The sequence below is a fragment of the Pleurodeles waltl genome, chromosome 5, assembly GCF_031143425.1.
Source record: "Pleurodeles waltl isolate 20211129_DDA chromosome 5, aPleWal1.hap1.20221129, whole genome shotgun sequence".
In the NCBI taxonomy this organism is placed as follows: domain Eukaryota; kingdom Metazoa; phylum Chordata; class Amphibia; order Caudata; family Salamandridae; genus Pleurodeles; species Pleurodeles waltl.
Window position 1 is genome coordinate 1,425,325,125 of NC_090444.1, and position 23,025 is coordinate 1,425,348,149.

The following is a 23,025-nucleotide window of genomic DNA, read 5'->3' on the forward strand; positions in this document are numbered from 1 at the left end:
ATTATTATTATTATTTTATTTTGTTGTTATTATTGATGATGATGATGATAACAATACCAACAACAACAATGATAATAATAACTTCGTTGAATCTTATTTGAGGAGTCCAAACAGTGCGAATTAGTCGATGTCTTGGAGTCGGTAAAGTAATAACGCCTTGCACGGGAGAGACAGGTGGGAGAAAGGGGCGCGGGAGGTAGTGGTAAGAGTGAGGGAGAGAAACCGTGCCTGAGAAGCCCGGGGAGTGATGGGCGAGGCCTGACAGAGAGGAAACCGGAGATTGGAAGGAATAAAGGAGAGAACGCAAAGGAGAGTAAAAGTGCAGTTAGACGGGTTGGAGCGGCGGAAGAGAGAGCGGGGGTGCGAATGGTAGAAGAAGGGAGAGCGAGGGGGGGAGGCGGGGCTAACAAAGAGAGGACACGAGAGTGCGACGCGCTACAGAGTGATGGGTGGGAGGGAGGCTAGAGAGACCTCATTAAAGACACGCAGATTGCACCGGGCATCTCTAGCTGTCCGCTCGCTCCCCATCTCTCTCGCTCTCAGCAGCAGGGACTAGCACCAGGCTCTGCGGTCTGCATGCCGAGCGCAGTCTGTGTGGAGCTGAGCTGCTGGGAGCTGCTAGCCCCGCGCTGCCGTGCCAGCCTCCACACCAGCCCGCCAGCAGCGAGGAAAGGAGCGCGCAAGACCCTCTCCCAGCCCTGGCATCGCCCGGGGGGAGCAGCCCCAGCGCCCTGCTGGTTGGAGGGGAGGTGGCAGGGCTGTGATTACCCCTAGAGCATCCTAACAGCAGGCAGCGTTTGACGACCGCAGGAGCCCCGGAGCTGAGACTTGATGCCGCCCGCCCTCTCCAGCCAGCGGCTCTGGCCAGCAGCACAGAGTGGTCGCACTCCCCTGGATCTGACAGCGCACTGTGGCCGACTCTAGTCCTGTCGTCCCTCAAACTGCACTAGGAGCCCCTGCTCCAGGCAACGACCTGCAGCATGTAGGGGGCGGCTCACCTGTGTTTGGTGAACCGTGGGGCTCGCCCGCAGTTTCCCGCTACCTATCCTGTATCCAGAGCCCCCTTCGGCGCATGGGGGGCGCAATCCACCCAACTTCACCGGGGAAACGAAAGAAACTCACGTACGCTTCCTGAGTTTAGGGGACACTTGTGAACGTTTTGTGAGAGCGGTGGACTTGGATGGTCGCGTTTGGTTAAAGATGCTTCTGAGTTTGGTGGACCATTGTATTTGTTTTTCTTTTGGGACTTGCTTGATTCGTGCTTTGGGAGACAACAGCGCCATCTCTTTTGGATGAAAGCGTCGGACGTTATTTGCTTGTGGGATGTCGAATAGTATACTATTGTTAAAAGGATTGCAGAACCGTTAGATCATCTGTGAATTTGAATACAACTGGCAGGTATTTATCCTTGGGGCTGTCTACAACTTACTTCTTGGTTTGGAGGTTTGCATCGTCTCTTAGACAGACTCCAAAGAGTCATTTCGTAGGGTACGGGCAGTATTGAAATCCACCAGTGCTTGCTTTGAGGGGCTGCACGCTACACTTGCAGCGTGAAGAGTTCTCCATCTCACATTTGAAAGGAGCGTCTGGCTCGTGACGGTTGCAGGACACTTCTGCATCGGTTTACCATTCTTGCGGCCGGAGGGTACTTTCAGCATTTGGAGAGCTCCCCGAATCACTGCCTTCCTTCCCTCAGCCGCACTCCCTGGATGGAATGAAGTCCCTATTCTTCAGTCGCTTCTTCATCCTGTTGCCCTGGGCCCTTATTGTCATCATCATGATAGACATGGACACCCGGCGCTGGCCAGGCCCCCGGAGCCGTAGGGCGCTTGTATCTGTCGCCCCCCAGTCAATGGCCAGATCACCCCGGGTCCCTGGCAACCAGAGCCGGCCGCTGCCCACCATCTATGTCATCACGCCCACCTATGCGCGCCCGGTCCAGCTGGCTGAGCTCACCCGGCTGGGGAACACGCTGCGCCTGGTACCCTCGCTGCACTGGGTACTGGTGGAGGACGCGCCTCGACGCACCGATCTCGTCTCCCGCTTCCTGGCCGGGGCCGGCTTGCCCTGCACCCACCTGCACGTGCCGACCCCGCGGCGCTGCAAGCGCGCCGGCATGCCCCGTGCCACCGAGCAGAGGAACGCCGGCCTAGCCTGGATCCGCCAGCAGCACCAGCCCCGCCGGCACCCGCCCTGGGCTCCAGCGGGCGGGTCCCGCATCCTGCCCCCAGAGCAACCTGTTGCTGGAGTCGTTTACTTCGCTGACGATGACAACACTTACAGCGTGGAGCTCTTCCAAGAGGTAGGTACCCGCCACCCGCGCCTGCTCTGTACTGAACGCAGCGCCACAGCCACTGGAGCAAGGGTTACCTCAGTCCCTGAGGAAAGACATACCCCAGTACCCCTGGGTTTCAGGCTTACCTCGCGCGGCGCTGCTTCTTAACACCTTCGCACTGGGTCCAGGTCTACCTCGGCACACACCCCTTGCGTTAATGTCCAACTCTACCTAGGGATTGGCTGCCACATATATCTTAATACCTTGGCCACAGGACCAGATTTACCTCATAACTCGTGCCCTGGTGGCCGGCTTTACCTCAGTACCCCTGCTATGATGGCCAAACTTACAAAGCAACCGCTCCTAAAGGTCTGGGCTTGCTTTTGTTCTCGTTCAGTGCGGACCTGGCCTGACAGTTCGGGCTGGACTATTCCTTTTGGAACAGGATCGTGCTAATTTGCATTTGCTGGTTCCTGTCTGAAGTGGCACCATGGGCAACAACTTGATGGACTGGAATGTGACCCTAAATAATTACCATTCCCTGAGGTTTATTAAAGTAATCCACCCATCGCTTTTTTGTTTCTTTATGGTCGAGGCTTTCTAAAGTACACTGCTTTAAGTGAGATAAATACCAAAGGGGCCTTAATGTGTCAAAACACAATACCTACTTTAAAGTGTGAACTTGAGGTGTGTATGGCATGGCTTACGAAACATATGTAACCAAGGGCCCACTAGAGGTCTAGCCAATGCACATCATGGTGACCTAAAAAGTGGTTTAATGTCACATGGGTTTGCTTGAAAATGTCCTAATCAAATGCAACTTTCTTCTTCAGACGGTTTAGCTCAAATAATAAAATTAAACCAAAGCCCCTAGCAATAAGACATTTGGCAAGATTTATGAACAATATGTTGAATGATATAAAGAAGTCCATGGCAGTCAACAAGACAACCATCACTCCACACTTCTGGGTCACTCTCTACCAACATCACATTAGGTTAACAAATCACAACCGTCATTTGCTGCATGCGTCTTGGCCATATACAATTGTAAAGAAGAGCCTCTCACCTGGCACTGCAGGGTTCGTTGTACTTGATCATTCCAATAAACTATAATAAACTAAAACTAGTTTGGAGGTTCACAGAAACAAAACAGTCACTTTTTTATTAAAATGAGTCTAATGTCTGATGAAACCCACCATTTTATATTGTTTCATCAAAAGTTGACTATTTTTCATTTGTGATCCTGGAACTAATCCCTTCTCCTTAAGCTAATTCCATCAGCCAAAGTATTTCAGTGTCTGTCAGCTGCTGTTGGTACCTTCCAAAAGTGGTCCCTTCAGTAGTGTGGGCGATATACTGGACAGACCTATTGTTTTAATTAAAGTTAAACACTCGGTAGGGTGGAATCTCCTCTACCTCCACCTTTCTCTTTCCAAGGCCGAGCTAAGGCTAAGATTTTTCAAGGGTGGGGTTTGTGGTTTTGGACTACTGGTAGGTTTACCATATTTGTTTAACACAAATCAAGACTTTGAATCCATCACTGTGAAAAACTGACACACCCCTTCTATCAATCTTTCACAACACACAGTACATAAGTACATAGCTGTATACACACACTCATTTGTGCTTGTGTTTTATGCATGTCACACTTTACCACACTGTTGCTGTTTGGTACTAGTGGGGCTAACAGACGTGTAGAACTCTTATTAATAGATGTAGGTGTTTTCCAGCTCAGTGAAACTCGAGAAGGATGAACAACCCAGTCAGACACAAAAACATTCAAAGCTAGTGCCTCGAGAAAGCTGTAGGGCACCGGTACCCAGAGTAAACACGAGTCAGCTGGACCTAATGCAAATTAATTAAATAAGGTGCAGCATTCAAAATTGTTCAAATGCTGGATATGCCTTTTCTTCTTTCTGTGGAAACTAACAGCGGCCCTGTTGTCCAGTCCTTAACCAGTTGATATAAAGTCTAGTTAAGGGGGCAAGATCTAGGCAATCCATGCATCTAAAGGAAATTAATAAACGTTGAACCATGAGTAGTTCAACTGTTGGGCTGCCTACTTATCATTACATCATGACACCTCACATGTATTTGAGCCACTGAAGTCGAAGTTACCCATATATTTCCACACGGGATACATTAATCATTAAACTATAATTCTTGTAATATCTGCTATCTAAGTGTATCACATACTAAGATACCTCAGTAAGCCAAAGCTCTAGCTAAAGAGAATTGTGAGTACACAGCAGGTCTCAACTTCCAATATCCATAGATCAGCTCAGGTGGTTATTGAGCACTGCATGTGTGATTTACAGGTCATTTGTTTCAATCCTAATAAGAGAGGTCAGCTGATACGTGCATTGATTGCGCAATGTCAGGTGTAACAAGTAGGACACAGGTTTGAATAATAGTAAGATATCTCTGCGCTGCAAATGCCTGCATGCACTATATAGTGTACATCTTTTACGTCCTATACCACTATCTCGAACCTCCATTGACCTAAGGGTAATAGCCTGAATTCCATTTAGTTTGATACCTCTTATTAAGTGCCAACAAACAATTACATTTGCTTTTTAATAATTACTAGAATTAGTATACTTCTTCACCTAGTCCCCTAATATGACACACATTTTAGCCTGTCTAATCTGTAGACAGGATATAGCATATCTTTCAGCAGTTTTTGATGTCCCCCACTTTCATCTGTACACATTTTGTTCCTTTTAATTGAAAAATATTTTGGCTTTCCAGAGAGCTTGTAAAAGAATATCACTTTCATGTTTCTCTTCATCGCTTATTCTGATAGTGAATGGAGACTGAGTGTATCCTTTTGGGTGCAGGTTCAGGGATTATGTCATCACCAAGCTGTGCACCCTCTGACCTCTCACACACACTCCTTTCCAAGCTCCAAAACTACTCAAAATGCAACTTGGAAACGATGTTATTCCCATAAATTCCACCAGTCACAGATAATGCAGGGGCCAGTTTGTTTCCTTTCGCTGCTTAGTCTCTTGTGAAAATGGAGGCAGATGGCAACTTTACCTCAGAAGAGACGGAGGCTCTACTCTTGGTTGGGAGGCCCGAGCGGGACTCTTTTTCTCGACATTTCCAAGTTAGAACTCCTGCCTTGAAAGGCGACCACAAACAGAGTAGCCTTTTCTTGGTGACTATTCCCACATAAAGACACCGGATCTATCATGGGGTTCAGATGAGTCTCAGCATCCTTGATCTCAGGTCCAGGTAAACACGAGCACTCGCACCAGTGCTTAATTTACCAATAAAAACGTGCCGGTGCGCAAAGCTCTCCTCTGAAACACGCAGCTGCAGCAATAAATGTGCGAGTGGGGGTCGGGTTAATTTTGTATTTAGGGCAGGTGGGGGATCGGGTTTTTAGGGACGGGGTGGGGAGTTGGGGTAATTTTGTATTCAGGGCAGGCGGGGGGGTCGCATTTTTAGGGGCGTATTGGGGTTGGAGTAATTTTGTTTTTAGGGGTTGGGTAGTTTTATTTTTGGGGTTAAAAGTTGGTTTTAGGCTCAGAGTGGGTGGGGGATATCGGTGTAGTTTTTAAAGGTGGGGGTCGGGGTACTTCTGTTTTTAGGGGCGGGGTGGGGTAGTGGGGTAATTTGTAGGGTGGGTGGGGGGTCAGGTTTTTTAAGGGCAGTGGTGGGGGCATTGGGGTAATTTTGTATCCAAGGGCAGCCTTCTTTCTATCACTGTGCTCATCTTGCTTCAGGCCAGACATAGCAGCAGACACAAAAAGCCTAGTTATAGCATAAAATGCCTTTTTACGTAGCGAAAACGACACTGTACATCAATGTCTACCCCTCCACACTAATGCAAACGATATGTTCCAACCCAGCTACTCTCAATCCACTCGGTTGCCCCACCTACCAATCAACCATCTACACTCAACCACACAAACTCCTCTGAACTCTCCTCATCCCACAACCTGTCTGACTTGCTGTCCAACTCCCAACCACTGCCGTGAACCCAACCTACAATTTCCCTCCAGCTGCACATGCCCACCACACCTACACTCCAACCCTCATCAAATTAATGCCAACCAGGAAAGACCCTTCATAGTTTTTTTTTTTTACTACTCCACCCGCAAATGGGTTATACAGTACCCAGTGCCAGGCAAACTGCCAGACTAACCATCCGCCTATTGTTCCACTTGCGCCACCAAATATGATCTCAAAGTCTTTGCAACAAACTCCTCAAGCTCAATTATATAGCCTTGATGCAATCAGGCCCAGGCAAACTAGCACTGTAGAAATCATTAGGGACAAGTGAACTCTAATCAGCTGATACAAACTAAAGTAATCCTGAACAATATTTCCGAGACAAAGCATGCCTAAACCTCGATTCTTTTTAAACGGCCCAATTTCCCTCTTTACCTTATGTTTGCTCACAGCACTGTGTCTGCAACTCCACACTGTGTAGCTTTGTCACCCCATACGTGTCACTGCTCACGACTTGCTACTCTGCAGTAATTCTGCCTTCTTCACTTTAACACGTCCAAACCTAATGCTGCACTAAATCATTCTCACCACAGATCTATCACCAACCACTCTGGACAACTTGGCCATCCATAATAACAATTGCATCTGATCTTAAGCCTAATCATGTGCCACAAGGCCATCACTAATCTTAATTGTTACAATGGCTTATAACAGTCCAAGAATGTAACCTTACACAAAACGAATATAGAAACACACAAGCAACAATACCTAAACAGTACCATTAGGCCTAAAACATCTATCATCGCAATTCAACCTCGACCACTCAACCTCTGAATAGCTGCCGTGTAATAATTTTCAAACTCTGCTTTCGTGGCTGTCCCAATCTTAAATGAATGAATTTCAAAGTGCTCTGCCCCAAACCATATGCGTGCATAGCCTATGTTCTCACCCCCAATAATTGAAAAGTTGACAATTTAAACCCATCCTCAAGACAAAACACCCTTTCTTTATGAGAGTCCTGGATAGAATTGCACCAGTGCCATGCAGCTAAAACATAAATGGCGTTGTGCCACCTCTTTCAACATGATCCGCCCCCCATACTATAGAGGTTTGCCATACCCAGCCTCAACCACAACCCCAATTCTGTATTTTTTAAAAAAATATTATTTAACTGCACGATTAGTCTCTTTAAGATACTTATGAACTCTGAACATCTAAATGTTCTTCAAAAATCACCAAACCGTACACAATTTAAACAAACTAATTTCAGAGTCTAGTACAATACCTGCTGTAATTGGTCTAACATTTTCACAAATGTCTCTGCCCACAGAGGTTGCCTAGGTAATTTCTTCGAATTCTTTATTCTAGCTTCCAACCTGCCACAATTCTCCTGCCCAGTTCTCCTGCTGACTATGCATAACCCCAAGAAGCATTCCCCCCTGACAGTAATACGCATTAATTTGCTCTAAATCCAATCTTCTGACATGTCCCAGTTAATCAATTACATGGTAAAACTACATAATAAAACTAACCACATCCTTCCTCTGCCTGCCATTCATCCAACTCATTCCTCCACTGCCTTCCACTTTCCAGAAATTCCTTCCAGGACTACTGATAAATTCTCATTGTCTACTATACAAAATACTTTTTATCTAGTCCCATCACCCTTACTTGCCCAGTGAATACACCCTAAAACAATACTATGCACAAATCTAGCATAAAGCCCCTCCACAGCTTCCACAACCTCATACCCCTAAAATTGTGTCCACACACCAGTTGTGCCACTCTTGCACTGTCAAATTTGAAGGTCATCTTCAAGTCTGCCAAGTTTGAATCCCACATCACCAATGCGACCAAAAGGGGAAACCTCCAGAAGGAAAATGCTGCATCCCTCTCTCACCCCCTTGCCAGTTCAACACTTCAAACGACTCACATGCAGGTTCAGGTGACCCAATACAATCTGTACTTTTCTCATTTCTGTTGTACAATCTTCTACCTCTTCATACAACCATAAAATATTTTCCACCACTTTCGCCTGAGGCACCTTCGCTTGTATAACCACCCTGTCCAGCTCTATAGCTATATGATGCACAACTTTGTCCTTCTAGTTTCTCTGGCGGCAACAGAGCTAGTAGCATCTGAACCATGCACTGCAATTGCACCAGTACCATTTTACACATCCCAGCTCCACTCTTACTAATACATAAGAAACCATTTCTGTAGTCAATCACCATTGCAAAACCGGAGAACACCATTAAACACCACTGAAGAAAATAACTAAGCGTGTCATGCAGACAACAAAATATTGCACAGCCCAAGGTAATGTCTCATAAACCAAGATCTGCATTTCAAACTTCCCTCCAACAATGAAAAGCCCACCAGATGCATTGCCTATTTTATGTCACACTTCAATAATCCTGTACTCCTTTGGCGAAGCAGTCTAATGACATCTTCCCATGATGCATGCTGCCCTGCCACATACTCTATTCCTATAAAGTCTTCACTGGATGAAACCTCAGGTCACACAGAGGTCCTTTAACCACACTCCCTGCAGCATTCTTAGGAACTACCACTAGGGGTAACCATTTCAGATATTGCAGTGGCCAACAATAAAAAAGTCTTGCAAACCTTCCTTCTCCCACCTCTTTTCCGAAATTCACAATAACCAGATCATCTCTTCCTTTTCACCAATGTCAAGTTTTTCTATAGCATTTAATTTCGAAAACCTTAATACTCCCAAATACATCTGTACAAAAAACTCCCCGTCTATCAGATAAGCAACTTCTCTGGCTGGATAAAACTGTAGGTAGGTGCAAAGCTTCTGCCCATTCACTGCAGTATGTGCTTGTTTCCACGTTTTGCTGTTGCCTTCTGTTCTTCCCCAGTAACCATGGACCTACTGCTGCAACTTACCACTATCATGTCACTTGTGTGTGCCTCCACATTTAGTACCCATGTGTTAAGTATGTATAATGTTTATGTACACAAACCCTACTAAAAATGTCCACCTGTCTGACCCCTGACTCCCTGCCCTCTGCTCCAGCTGCTCACTGCTCCTTGGGTCGGACACACCCAGAAAGGACTGCTAAGGCACCAGTAACAAACTTGCCATAGGTAGTGCTGACACTGGCCTAATTGTGCCATCTATTGGAACCACAGCTCACTATCTACTTGTCCTCAGGTTGTATCTGGGTAAATCGCCATACAGGCCTACCTACCATCCCTCCACAGTGCATTACTCACCTCGAGCATAGAGGAGGACCTCTGCGCAGGCACAAGACCTCATAACAACTCTTTCAGGATCAAACCAACCAGAAAGGGTTGTAATCCTGCACCCCCACCTTTTAGTCCTGACTCCCTCTCCCTGCTGGCATAAGTCTATCCCTCTGTGGGCCACGCCACTTGCCCAAAAATCCCAGAGAGATGCTGTCTCAGCTCCCCTGCCCAGGCCCCCCATTATATCGTTTGTCTTCTTGCAGATGTTGTTGCATTTATTTGTCACCAGTGATGGAGTGGTAGGATACTCCTATCAGTAAACCTTGGCAATTTAGTTCTGTTTTAAGCCTCTACCGTCCTCCCAAGGGTCAGGGTGACCGTTCTCCAAAATCCTCAACAACTTTTCAAATGGTGGCGCCTGCCTTCCTTCCGTTTTAAGGCCCCCCTTTGAATTAAGGCCCATACTTATACATTTTTTAGCGCAGCATGTGCATCGCTTTTTGACACAAAAGCAGTGCAAACTTAGAAAATACAATTGTAAAAATATAAATATGGGCCTAAGTGTTGGCCGTGCGGCCCATGAGTTTAAACATTCGAATGGCAGGATGTGAGTGGGAACATGGCAGACTTCTGCTAGGGGTGAGGAGGGGGTCATTAGCTCGGAGTGTTGGCTCTGAGGGTGGGATTGGTTATAGTAATATGCGCTGTTGCCCCAGTGCTTAATTTGTAAAAGTGTAAGTGTCGAGTTCCCTGCGATACAAAAGTGAAAATCAGGCAAACGCGATGCTCTGAGCATCTCCGGTGCCCTTTCACATAATGCCTTCACGCCGAGGTGCTCTTGAATTACTGACACCACTGAGCATCGCTGGGGTGGGTAGGGGTGTAAGTGAGGTGGTTGCGTGTTTGGATGTAGGATAGATGGGAGTAACATTGTGAACCGCACGTTCCATCAGTTTGAGCAGGGGATGGGCGCTACTGGGTACCCACAACATCGAAAACAGAAGATGATAGAGCCTGTCAGTGTGACTGAGAGCGCCAGCTTGGTTCACTCGTTGCACTGGGTGATCTTTATGGGGGAGAATAGTCCATTGGCCTCTACCAGCTGCTTCATCTACTCCGAGAAACAGTGTCATGAAGTTCTTCCCAGCATACCCATTCCCAACCCGCACTGTCTTTGGTCAGAAGTTTTGTGTAAATGCAGGGCGAGTGTGCAACTGGATTTCACTCACTGCTAGCCTTTTAATGAGCTGCTTCTCTCTGAGTGTTTTGTCTGAGTTGAAAGATGTGATGGAGCTATGCGTTCTAAGCATAGCTCTAGTCTATATTAAAAGCATCTTGTAATTTGAAAATAGTATTTGAAAATAAGAACCCAAAACTGAATTCCTAACAAACTTAGAAGACTGCAGATATTAAGACAAATGTGTTTTTTAGGCAAAACATATTTTGCTCAGCTTTGAAAGCGAACAGCATTTCTAATTGCAAAGGCTCATTTTTAAATCACATCACTTTCAATAATCTTGGCCTTTCTGAATGAAGAACAACTGACGTACTATTTTAAGATAGAATCCTAACACACAGCACAGCTGTTTGGTTTGCTAAAGAGATCACAGAGACAACCCTAAAGCTGACGTAGGAATGCATTCCACCCATTGCTTACTATTGTCTTTCTGGTTTGTAACTCACATTTGCTTGCTTTTTATTTGCTGACTTTATTTGTTTATGCTGTCCACAATGTCTTTGTCCCTGCCATGGAGCATAGCCTATTTACTGTATTCTTCCACAAGTGATTGATTTCTGTAAACAGGCCTTTACATTTTGCTCCAATCATGTCACATGTGCTGTGCATTCAAAGACAGTAGTCAAATGCCAGGCTCTGTCTTCCAAGGAAGCTTGATGTTTATTTACTATTCTTTCTCTGACTTCAAATTGAGAATGTTTATTTGACAATCTGGAAGTGTGAAACGGGGTGGCTTTTCCCCTTTGATTCTTTTTCATTTGACATCTCTGCCACTGTCACCGCTTCTGGGTTTTGCTGGTGCCGTAACACCTGTGGGCACTGTGCGCTCTAGAAATTTATTTTACTTGCTTACTGAAGGCTTTTTCCTAGCACACAACAAAATTTAAAGTGCTGTAAATAAACTGTGCAAAAATGTCAGAATTTATAAGAATTAGGAATGCACAAATTAATCATATTTTTGGTAAATCTGAAGTGTGCTGGAAACAAATATTTGAATACGGTCAGAACAAATCAGTACACTTCATGATGCCATTGCCAAACATTATCATTTGTGTGCAGTATAATTTTATCAGTAAAACTGTATGTCTGTGCAAATGTAATGGTAATTTCAATTGATAATGTGTTGTCCATAATGGCAGGGAACTACCACACCCTGCTTTTTTTTTTAACCACATTTTATTAGTTTTGAAACTTAACAAAGTAGCGTTCTGAATACCTTGGGTGCACCACTCTCACATCATTGTCATTTCATAACGATTATTCACACACTCATAGATTGCAGTATCCATAATCATAGTACAATTATAGCAACTGTACATGCAGCATAGAATCGTATTCATCAGTGTTCTTGGCGCCTATAGGTCACATGCCCTGCTTGTAGTCTAGTGGTGTGCAGTTCTTAGGTGCTCATCTCTTAAGGGTGGGTCTCCCCTGTAGGGAGGTAATCCCTCCTCCTGGTCCCCTCCCTCTTGCGTGCCTAGCTATTTCTGGGTATCTCCGAATTCAGAGTTCATGTCACTGTGATGAGCGTCCCCCAGTCAGGTTTCGTCCTCTTCCCCCTCTGCTCTTACCACCGTGTCTATGCTAAGTGCTGGGGAATTAGTCTCCAGGCTCTTGTAGGAAATATCGATATCTCTTCCTTAAGGGGACAGTGTCTCATCTTGCGGTGCTTCTCTCAGTCGGTCCCAACCATATACCAGAGTGCCCCGGCTCTTACCCTCTCTGCCATTCTTTGACCTCTTCTAGCCTCCCAGTAACGCACCGTCTCCTCCACTCGTGCTCATTTCAGCACCTCTGTTCTCCAGGTCTCCTCCGGGGGGCCATAAGGCACCTTCCAATTCGTTGCTATTTCTGTTTTAGCCAGCAACAGAGCTAAATCTCCGAACTGATCGGTCACTCTATTATGGGTCGTGTGTCTATTCCCTCCGAGTAAACAGTGTCTGGGGTCATTGGAAACATCTCATTCCAGCACATCAGTTAATGAATTAATAACAGCTCCCCAAAACCCCTTCACATTTGGGCAAGTCCAAAACATGTGAAGGAATTCTGCCTCTACCTCCCCACATCTTGGGTATTTGGCCTCTTCCACCCCAAAGTGTCTCTAAAGTCTCCCTGGCATCAGGTTGGCCCGATGTAGGACATACATGTTTATAAGCTTGAAGCGGGCATTCTGTGAGACCCTTGGGGTCCAGGCCAAGATCTCCTCCCAGTCTTCATCTGTGATTGCGGTGCCTAGGTCTACTTCCCACTTCCGTTTAAAAATTTTAAGCAGTGTGCATAATGTTTTCCATATTTTCTTGTAAAGGCAGGTCAATGTTTTATATGTGCCCGTGGCAGACGTCAGATATTGACACACCTCAGACAGGGAGGGTTCTGAATGCCCAACTTGCCAGTGCACTACAATCGGCTCAGTGACCACTCTATAAAGTTAAAAGTGGCCTTGGGGGGGATCGTAACAACTACTGAAGTCTTCAAACGGTAGAAGGGTGTTAACTTTGTACAGGGTGCCTACGGACGTCACCCCAGGCCACCTTCCAGCTCGCCAATCTCCTCCAGTCCCCTCCATGCGGTAACTTCAATACACACCGCAATGGGATTTCTGGTGCATAAGATTTGCCACCCTTAGGGCAGTCAAGACAGCACACCCAGCATTTATATATGACCTTCAGTTCGTTGGAACAAGTGACAGTTGGGGGCCCAGCTGTAGGACCAACCTAGCCAATGATGGAAGATCTTGGGGGAAGGGGTGGGCTCCCTGTCGGGCAAGCCATCCAGTGGGTCAACCACTGTAACTGCCCCGCCAAGCAGTAGGATTCAAAATCGGGAATGGCCAGTCCACCCTCTGCAAGCAGTCTCTGTAATACACAGAGGGCCAGACGGCGTCTACCAGTCCCACATAAGAAGCTGACCACCCTTGAGTTCAGTTCCTTAAAAAGTTCTTGGATCCACAATGGGAGGGTGGAGAAGAAGTGTAGCAAGCGGGGTAGGACTGTCATTTTCAGGAGCGCAACTCACCCTGCTATTGCCAGTGGGAGGGATGCCCCGAAGGTCATAGCACTGTGAAGGCCTCGTATCGCCCGCTCAATGTTCCCCTCTATCAAGTCCGTTTGGTTATGATAAATGCAGACTCCTAAGTAGGTCAAGCATCATGGTTCCCAGGTCAGATCATCAAGGTCCAGAGGGGCTGCTCTGCCTCCCATTACTGGGAATAGGCTAGACTTTTGCCAGTTCACTCAGAGCCCGGATATAGAGCCGAAAGTCTCCAAAAGATGCCGTGCCCCATGTAGTGCGTCCCCTGCGTTTCCTAAAAAAAGGAGAAGATCATCAGCATAGAGTGCGATGTAATGGGTATGACCCACCACTACGAGTCCTCTATAAGCATTTCCATTTCTAGCTATATAGGCTAATGGCTCAATAGTAAGAGCAAAAAGCTAGGGGGAGAGTGGGCAACCTTGCCTGGTCCCCCTTCCTGCCCTATAGGTCTCTGATATGGTGGCCCCTGTGTGAACCCTGGCCGATGGGCCAGTATAGAGCAGTCGGGTCCACGCAGCAAACTGATCACCAAGACCGAACTTATGGAGCACCTCATGCAAGTATTGCCATTCCAGGCAATCAAAAGCTTTTTCGAAATCTATAGCAAAAACCATCGCCTCCTGCTTATTATAAGCATCACTATCTAAGATAGAAAAAAATCGCCGTAAATTAGTAGCTGTGTGGAGCCCAGGGATAAACCTGGCTTGATCTGTATGAACTAAATGTGGCGTATGCCTTGAGAGGCGCATAGCTAATATTTTACTTAATATCTGATAGTCTACTGACAACATCGACAAGGGCCAATAAGACGTAGGTGATTTCCTTGGCTTGATAGTGGAATAATTAGGGCTTCCCCTGCTGATGTAGGAAGTGCGCCATATTTTCTGGCCTCCTCATACATCTCGACCAGCCTCGGGCCGAGCTTGGTTATATATGTTGAATAAAACTCCACCAGAAGCCCGTCCGGTCCTGAGGTTTTATTTCGTGCCATGCTAGCAATAGCCTCTTTCACTTCTGCATGTGTAATTGCGGCACCCAAATCTGCCGCCTCCTGCACTGAAATAGTCGGGAGGACCAGGGGTGAGAAGAAATATTCTATGTCCCTCTCAGCTGGCCTCACTTTACTTGTGTAGAGGTCAGCGTATTAATAATTATAGAATTTCCCTGTTAATAGCAGCCTGGGTAGTTATGCTATCACCTGTGGGTTCCACTATAGTCGAGCCCCTGCGTATTGGGTTCAAAAACCAAGCCAGAAGCGAACTGGACCGGCCTCCTTCCAAGTGTGTATGTGCTATATAGGCTTTGTAGTCATAACAGCGAAGTCTCTCGATTGCTACAAGTGCGTTTTCCGGGGCGGTGAGAAGTGATTTCTGCAGGTCTGGGACCTCTGGTTTGTTTTGTTCAAGTAAGCGAAGATCTCATTCTGCTTGTGCCATGTCATGAAGCAGTGCTTGGCATTCCCCCTTGGTTGTGGATATGCACCACCCTCTAATCACTGCCTTGAATGCGTCCCATTCTATCAGTTACGAGTGAGTCGATCCCTTTTTTGTCTCAAAGTAATCATTTATAGCAATACCTATGGTGTCTGCGAAAGCCTGATCCTCCAACCGTGCAGGCTGGAGTCGTCATGTAGATATCGGTGTTGAGATAGTCTTGTCAGTGGGAGGGGGTTATGATCTGAGATTGCTCGGGTCAGATATTCGGACAGTTGTATTGTCTCATGTTTGTCGGGAGAGCAAAGGAATGTGCCCAGCCGTACATGAATATCATATAAATGGGAATAAAAAGAGTAGTCTCTGAGCCCCGGGTGATGAGCTCGCCAGGAGTCAATCAGGCCCCACTCCCTTTGCCAGTTTCGGTCCAAATTAGCCGTCCGATTAGTCGGGGAAGATGGTAGCGGGGTGTGATCTATCTATTGCTGTGTCTGATATGCAGTTAAAGTCCTCTCCGAACAGTATGGAACCCATAAAGTGTAGGACCAGTCACTCAGAAAGGGATGCAAGGAAACTTTGAAAATTGAATGCAATCAACAATACAGTAGACACCCTTGCTTCTGCAAAGCCAAAAATGTCAAAGAGACGCAAACTCTCTGCTCTGTGGTTTAGTGAAAACCTAAAAGCTCTCAAGCAATGATGCCATAGGCAGGAGCGTATATGGAGGAAGAACTATAACATAGCGGAAAAAGAAAAATATAAACATATATTGCTAAATACAAAACACTGATCTTAAAAGTAAAGTCAGAATATTTCACCAAAAAGAATGAATCAGCTAAAAACTCCACTAAAAAGCTTTTTCTCACTGAAACTAAACTTACCTCTACTCCTGTCACTAACTTAGTGAGCGATAGTCAGGCTTTTGTAATGCCATTGCAAATTTCTTCCAGCATAACGTCCTGGAGATATTCAATGGTTTCTCAGCTAGCAGTCAAGCCATCAACCTGTTCATCGATACTGATTCACTGCCTATTGACAATCAAGTCACTTTTGGAGAATTTACCTTTCTCTCCGTTTAGTAAATCAGTCAACTGGTTCTTACTACCAAATCAGGGGCCCCATCTGACCACTGCCCACCCACAACAGTTCAGCCTGTCCCAGATATTATTTCTAGACACCTGACTAAAATCTTTAACACTATGTTTAGTAAAGGGAAATTTCCCAAACAATGGAAAAATGCCTTAGTTGTGCACTAATAAATAAACCTAATTTAGACCCCGAGCACACCAACAACTATTGTCCCATATCAAGGCTTTCTTTTTCGCTTTTTTGGCCAAGTTGACCAAAACAACCATGAACTCCCAGCTGACATCATTTATTGAACTAAACAATCTCTTGGATGTGACTCAGTTCGGTTTCCGCAGTGCCCACGGTATGGACACAGCACTCATTTTGGCCACTGAAGAAATTAGATCCACACTAGATAAGGGCGGTAGAGCAATCTTTGTTTTATTGGACTTGTCTGCAGCTTTTGATATGGTGACTCACACTTGTTTGATCGGCTGTGGAAGTTGGGGATCAAAGATAAAGCCCTTGCCTTGCTTCATTCTTTCCTCACAGATAGGACCCAGTCAGTGACTCTTAGTGAATTTACATCGGAGCACTATGTTTTGTCTTGTGGGATCCCACAAGGCTCATCATTAAGTCCAACCCTGTGTAATATATATGTCACTCCCCTGGCCAACCTCATTAAATCTTTCAGGTTTTCACTGGTGTCTTATGCTGATGACACTCAGATTGTTGTGTTTCTTCAACAGTGATCACAGCAAAGGTGAGACCGTTTGAAACTGCATGACTCCAATCAGAAATTGAATGAGCGACAATTTTCTTAAGTTAATCTCATTCAAAACAGAAGTGATCTTATTCAGCAACAATGTATCCTTCTAGTCTCCGTCTTGGTGACTGCAAGAGTTAGGATCACTTCCTGTTCCTACAAAAAAAAAATTCTGTGGGTCACTTTGGATGACAAACTCACTTATAAAAATCAGATCAACATGGTCATCTCTTTCTTTGGTCATTGGTCATTTTATTCCATTTGACTCACTAAATATAGTGGTAACAGCTTTAGTTCTCTCAATATTGGACTATTGCAACTGACTCTATTATAGCCTTAGAACCCGCCGTAGCGGGCTCTACCGGCTATTAAAGGCCTGCTCCCGAGTTAAATGCCCGAGCCGAAGGCGAGGGCATTTAACAAGGGAAAGGGCCTTTAATAGCCGGTAGAGCCCGCTATGGCGGGTTCTAAGGCTATTAGAACATTCTGCCACTCAGGGCAGAATGTTCTCTTAAAAAAACCAAATTGTTCATGGAGCCCGAGGGGATTAGAATCCCCTCGGGCTCCGTGAGGCTTTGTTCACAGCTGCTGCTGTGAACAAAGCCCATTGGAATGTTGGCGCTGCAGGCTTTTACCGGCCAGTAAAAGCCCGCAGCACTCCATTGTTTTCAATGGAGCTGCCAACTTCCAATGTTCTAATTAAACTTACAAAAGAGTTCTGTGAATAAACTACAAATCATGCAGAACACTGCTGCCAGAATGCTATTGAACATTTCCAAGTTTCACTCAGCAACTCAGGCCTCAAATGAGCTCTACTAGCTTCCCATTAAAAACGTATCATCTTTAATGCACTATGTATAGCATTCAAAGCCCTAAATGGCACAGGTCCAAACTATCTAAAGAAAAACCTTAAATGGTATTCTCCAGCAAGATCTCTACGCTCAAGCTCTGCAAGGTATCTGGTTGTTCCCCCCATAAGCGAGTGTCCTGGGAGGCAAAAGCTTTATCAGATGTACCGCTCAACAGGGAAATCATCTCCCTCATTCTGTAAAGTCTGCCTTAATCCTTCTGGGCTTTAGAAAGTCCTTAAAAACCTGGCTTTACTGCAACTAACTTGTCCTTTATTCTTGGATCACCGGCAGCGCCAAGACACTGGGCATACGAGCGCTCTATAAAACCTTTAGTCATCGTCTGTGACACACCACACTATGCCACGCTACTACACTCTGCCACTCTACTCCACTGTACACCACCCTACTCTACTCCACTCTATGTCACTCTACTCTAAGGCACTCTGCAACCCTCTAGGACCCTTCACTCTACAACCCTCCACTCCATTCTACAACACTTCAGTCTAGGACACTCCACTCTGCTACACTCTTTTCCACTCTATGGCATGATACACTATGCTAGTGTACTACACTCAGCCACTCAACTCCACTCTACGCCACCCTTCTCTACTCTACACCACTCTCCTCCATGATACTCTCTGACCCTCCTTCACTACAACACTCCATCCTGTGACACTCCACTCTAACACACTCCACTCTATGCCATGACATTCCATTCTACGACACTCCACTCTACACCACTTCACTCCAATCTACAACACTCTACTCCACTCTGTGGCACTTCACAACACTCTACTCCATGCTATGCCACTCTACTCTATGATACTCTCCTCCACTTTATGTCCCTCCACTCTACAACACCCTATAAAACTCTACTCCACTCTGTGCTGCTTCATTCTACGCAATGTCATCTATTCCACTTGACCCCACTCTACATCACTCCACTCTACTCCATTCCCACTCTACTCTACTTTACTCTGCTCTATGATACACTACTCCACTTTATGCCATTGATGCTCACTCAGGCACAAGGATCCTGTACCATTTCCCCAAACCAGCTGTGTAAGACAGTTGGGTTGGAAAAATGTAAGCGCAAATGTCAGTTTGGCTGGCCTAAGATGGCCAGCCAAACTCACATGTGCACCTGCAAGTGCCCACCACTCTTCCTCCCTGCCATGGCCCCGTGACTTCTCCCATGGCTCAGTCAGACACTGACAAATAATTATTTGTCACTGCCTGAATGAGCAGGGAGGCAACTCTCCTCCTCTGTTATGAAGGAGCTGCCTCTGTAGACCACTCTTCTCCACTCTACATCACTTCATTCTATGACACTCCACTTCAAGCCTCTCTCCTCTACACCACTAACTTTTAGCCATGCCCAGCACTGGCTCAGCTGGTGTATAACAAAGCTAAAACGCATTGGCAAAACCAATAGCCCTAGCATAGGCAAGACCTATTGGCTTTGCCAGTGCTTGTTGCTTGATAGCTTTTTATATTCAATGCTTTAATTTTTGGTCAATTTTTAGTCCGTTTTTGGTACTTTTCCCCAAATTAATGACTTTTCTTGCCCAAAGTAGTGATCTGTTAACCAGAACAAGTTTATTCTTTTGATGTCCATTGTCCAAGAGTAAGAAAAGTGACAAGAGAGAGGGGAGAGAAAAGGGAAGGAGAGAAGTGAGATATTAGGACAGGGACAAAAGGCGGTATGAGAAGGGAGAAGTGGGCGGGGGAATTAGAAGGCAGAAATCGAAGGAGAAACAAATGGACTAGGGACATGCAGTGATGTAATTGGAATAGAGAACAAGCATTTGCACTGCAATCGGTCTCGCATTTGTTCCAGTTAGAGCTATTGGCATTTTAAATTCCTAACTGGACTTTTATTGACAAATAAATTGAAAATAAAAAGTAAAACATTAGTTGACAAAAGGGAACCGATTCAAAGCACCATGGTGGCCATGAGTGCGAAGGAGACACACAAAAGAAAGGAGTTCGCTCGCAGTCAAAAATATCGGCAAACTTGCAATTATCCATGTAACAGGGACAGTCCCCAAGTCGGCAACAAAACCGCCCCAAGGAAGGACAAATGTAAAGCACTTACCAAAGATAACAAAGGATTTTTTAAAGGTAAGCCCATGAATGAGTGATAGTAATGGGCATGAGGTTTGCGTGGTTAAAAGTCCACATAGATACCAAGATGTTGGGAAAGCAGTGCTTGCACATTGCTATGCTCAACCTAATTAAGGTGAAACAACGACCAAGGGAGACAAGAGAAGGAGCGAAAGCAAGAAAAGAAACAAAGGGAGGAAGGAGATGAGAGAGGTGAGGACAGAAGGGAAAGGCAAAAGGAGGAGGGCAATGAGAGGAGAGAAACAAAAGGAGAAAGGAGAGTAAAAAAGGGTGAGATTACAGTGAGAGAGAGGTAGCAGAGAAAAGAGGAAAGCTATCGGAGGAATGAAAAAATAGCCCTAATAGAAACAGACGTAGTCGCTCACAGCCATTCCCAATGTAGATCCAAGTGGAGTATTTATTTTTTTAGGATACTTCCCTGGTTGGTATGTGTAGGTATTGCGTTTTTGCACATGTGTTTGAAGGTGGTGTTTGTGTGGAGGGGAGATATTAGCGTTTTGGGGGCTATGTGTGTGTAGTGTAATTGGTTTGTATGTGTATGTTAATGCGGTTTTTGTGTAGGTGATGGTTGCCTTTGGAGAGATGGATGTGTGTGTGTCGGCGGTGTGTTATATGTGTGTGTTTGGTGTGTTCATGCATGTGTGAGGGGACAGGAAAGGGTTATATTTACAATTATGGCTATCAGTTTCTGTTCACAGTTGTTTCTGATTAGAAATAGAACTTCGCATCGCTGAGTGCCTATGTGTATATGAGAATCAAAGCATTTGTGAGTACCGTGAGCCAGTCTGTAACACATGAGCAGGCGCATGATCATGAGAGCCAGTGAGAAAAAAGACAGCGGCTAAGTGAGTCATTAAGGGCAGTTGTGATTACTCGTTTGGCTGTGCCAATCATTGCATACATAGCATGTCATGTTGATTATTTATGTCAATAAGTGAGTAAATTAGGCCAGTAGATCAGTGAGTGAGACATTTATATACTGGGAACAAAGCAAAAAATTGCTTAAGCACTTTGTGTGGACCCCGACCACCCCCTCACCCCAAATCCTTTTTGCTGTTATCCCCAATGTGTGCACTCGCATTCAGGGCCCTTGTTTTTGAGCCTAGGTATACACTCGTGCTCTAAGATTTTATCTTTTTGCAAGGAGATTGCATATTCGGTTCAGGATACCGTTGTATTACAATGCTGTTTGCATACTAAATAATTTACATTGCATTTGCCTTTGTCAAGTCTTATTGTTTTTTGTTTGATTACCATGACTGGACTGAAGATCGTTCAGCATGCATCATCTGAGTTCAGTATTTGTGTTCAGTTATCCAGGGCAGGGTTTCCTCAGCCAGATTATCTACTTCCCCTTGTGGGTCTTTGCGATGTACTTTCAAGAAATAGATTCCTGACTCCGCTTACTCCTTCCGAGTCTTTTTCATTGAAGAAGACACAGCAATTTGCCATTGAACTGAATCGAGTACTTTGTCACTGGCCTACTAAAGTTTGTGGCTGATGTCACATCGGATTAGTTTCTATTTCATTCTTCCTGAATCTTGCCTGGTACCACATTGGTGGTGATCTCTGATCCCTTTAAATTATTGGGATTTTAAAGTACTTCGTGCACCCATTCAAACGGCACATGAGTGACTCAAGCGCGGTTTGCAGCTCGTGGTTGCTTAAATGTTTATGACATGAAGTCCAGTGCAGTTGAAGGTGCACAGAGCATTCTATCATTATTTCACGAAACTGCACCCCTGACTAAGTTCTGACTTACCATTGTTCTGGTCGCAAGTATCAGAGCATGCACAGAGCGCAAGGTCATTGCATATGCAACTTCCTGTGCATCACTACACAACATATCGGGGTAGAATTATTGTGGAGCTAGGCACAGAAAATCCAGTTACCCTAGGTGAAATGCCTAGCTTTACAATTATGAAGGAAACTTCGCAGTTGACACTTATTTTGAGTGATTGTGAGGAAGATTTTTTAACCAAGGTTGGTTGTGTCAAGGGTTTTGAACATGCTTTCAAACTTAAGAGCAACGTCATTCCAGTAAGGCATTAAGGCCCTGATTTATACCTTTTCACGCAAAACTGCGCTAATGCAGTTTTTCGTGAAAAAGTATACCGCCGGCTAACACCATCCCAAGACACCGGGCGGGCGTCATGTTTCTGGTATGAGGGTAACCGGCAGTAAGGCCTGGCTAGCATCGTGAAAAAGGATACTAGCCGGGTGGGGGAGGCGTAGGAGAAACAGGAGGTTGTGCGTCAAAGGATGACGCTAGTATGGGCAGAGGCATTGACGCAAGGTAGTTTCCCGCTAGCACAAAATGACTTTAACTCCAAAACTTTGGTGCTAGATGGGTCTAGTGCCAAAGTATACATTTGGAGTTTGTTTTGCGCCTAATTTGCGTAAAAGAAAACAAATTTGGCGCAACGCAAGTATAAATCTGGGCATAAGTTGCACCTCTACCCCTTAGTATTCAAAATTATCTTTAAAATGTTGTAGATTAATTATGCAATGTAGAAATTATAGAACCAACAGATTTGCCTGAATGAGTCTCATCAGTTGCAATCACAATAACAACTATACAGGCAATATTCATATATGCACTTATCTACGTTCCCTGAATAATAAAATTGTGGTTGATTGCCACCCATTATCACGTATTCAAGGATTGCTTGCTGCTCTGGGTAGAACCAAGTATTCTCCCCTAATAGATTTGACCTCTGTATATCATCAAGAGGCTCTCTCGGAATCCTCTAAAGATCTCACTATTTTTGTGACCCTCTTTTTGTGCCTTCATACTTCCATTTCCATGTGTTGCTAGTGTTTTTCAGAAATTAAGGACACTCTTTTTTGAAGACATCAGTGGGGTTCGACCATTCCAGGATGATATCCTGATTTGTGCAAAAACTGGTCAAGTACATAATAACACCCTAGCTAAAGTGTGACAAGTTTTATCACAAACGGCCATGACAGTTTCTAAACAAAAATGCAATTTCTTAAAATCAGAAGTGGATTATTTGGCTCATACTTAATCGGCTGATGGTATTGAGATCAAATGG

General features: G+C 45.2%; 1 protein-coding gene across 1 annotated transcript in view; it reads left to right on the plus strand.

Annotated features, from left to right (window-relative positions):
- The first annotated feature begins 213 nt into the window (after positions 1-213).
- Positions 214-23,025, plus strand: part of B3GAT2 (beta-1,3-glucuronyltransferase 2) — a 348,081-nt gene continuing 325,269 nt past the window's right edge. Inside the window, exon 1 of the mRNA XM_069235713.1 lies at positions 214-2,302. Coding sequence (XP_069091814.1) covers positions 1,715-2,302 — 588 coding nt within the window. The 5' untranslated portion in view covers positions 214-1,714. The remainder of the gene's footprint in view (positions 2,303-23,025) is intronic.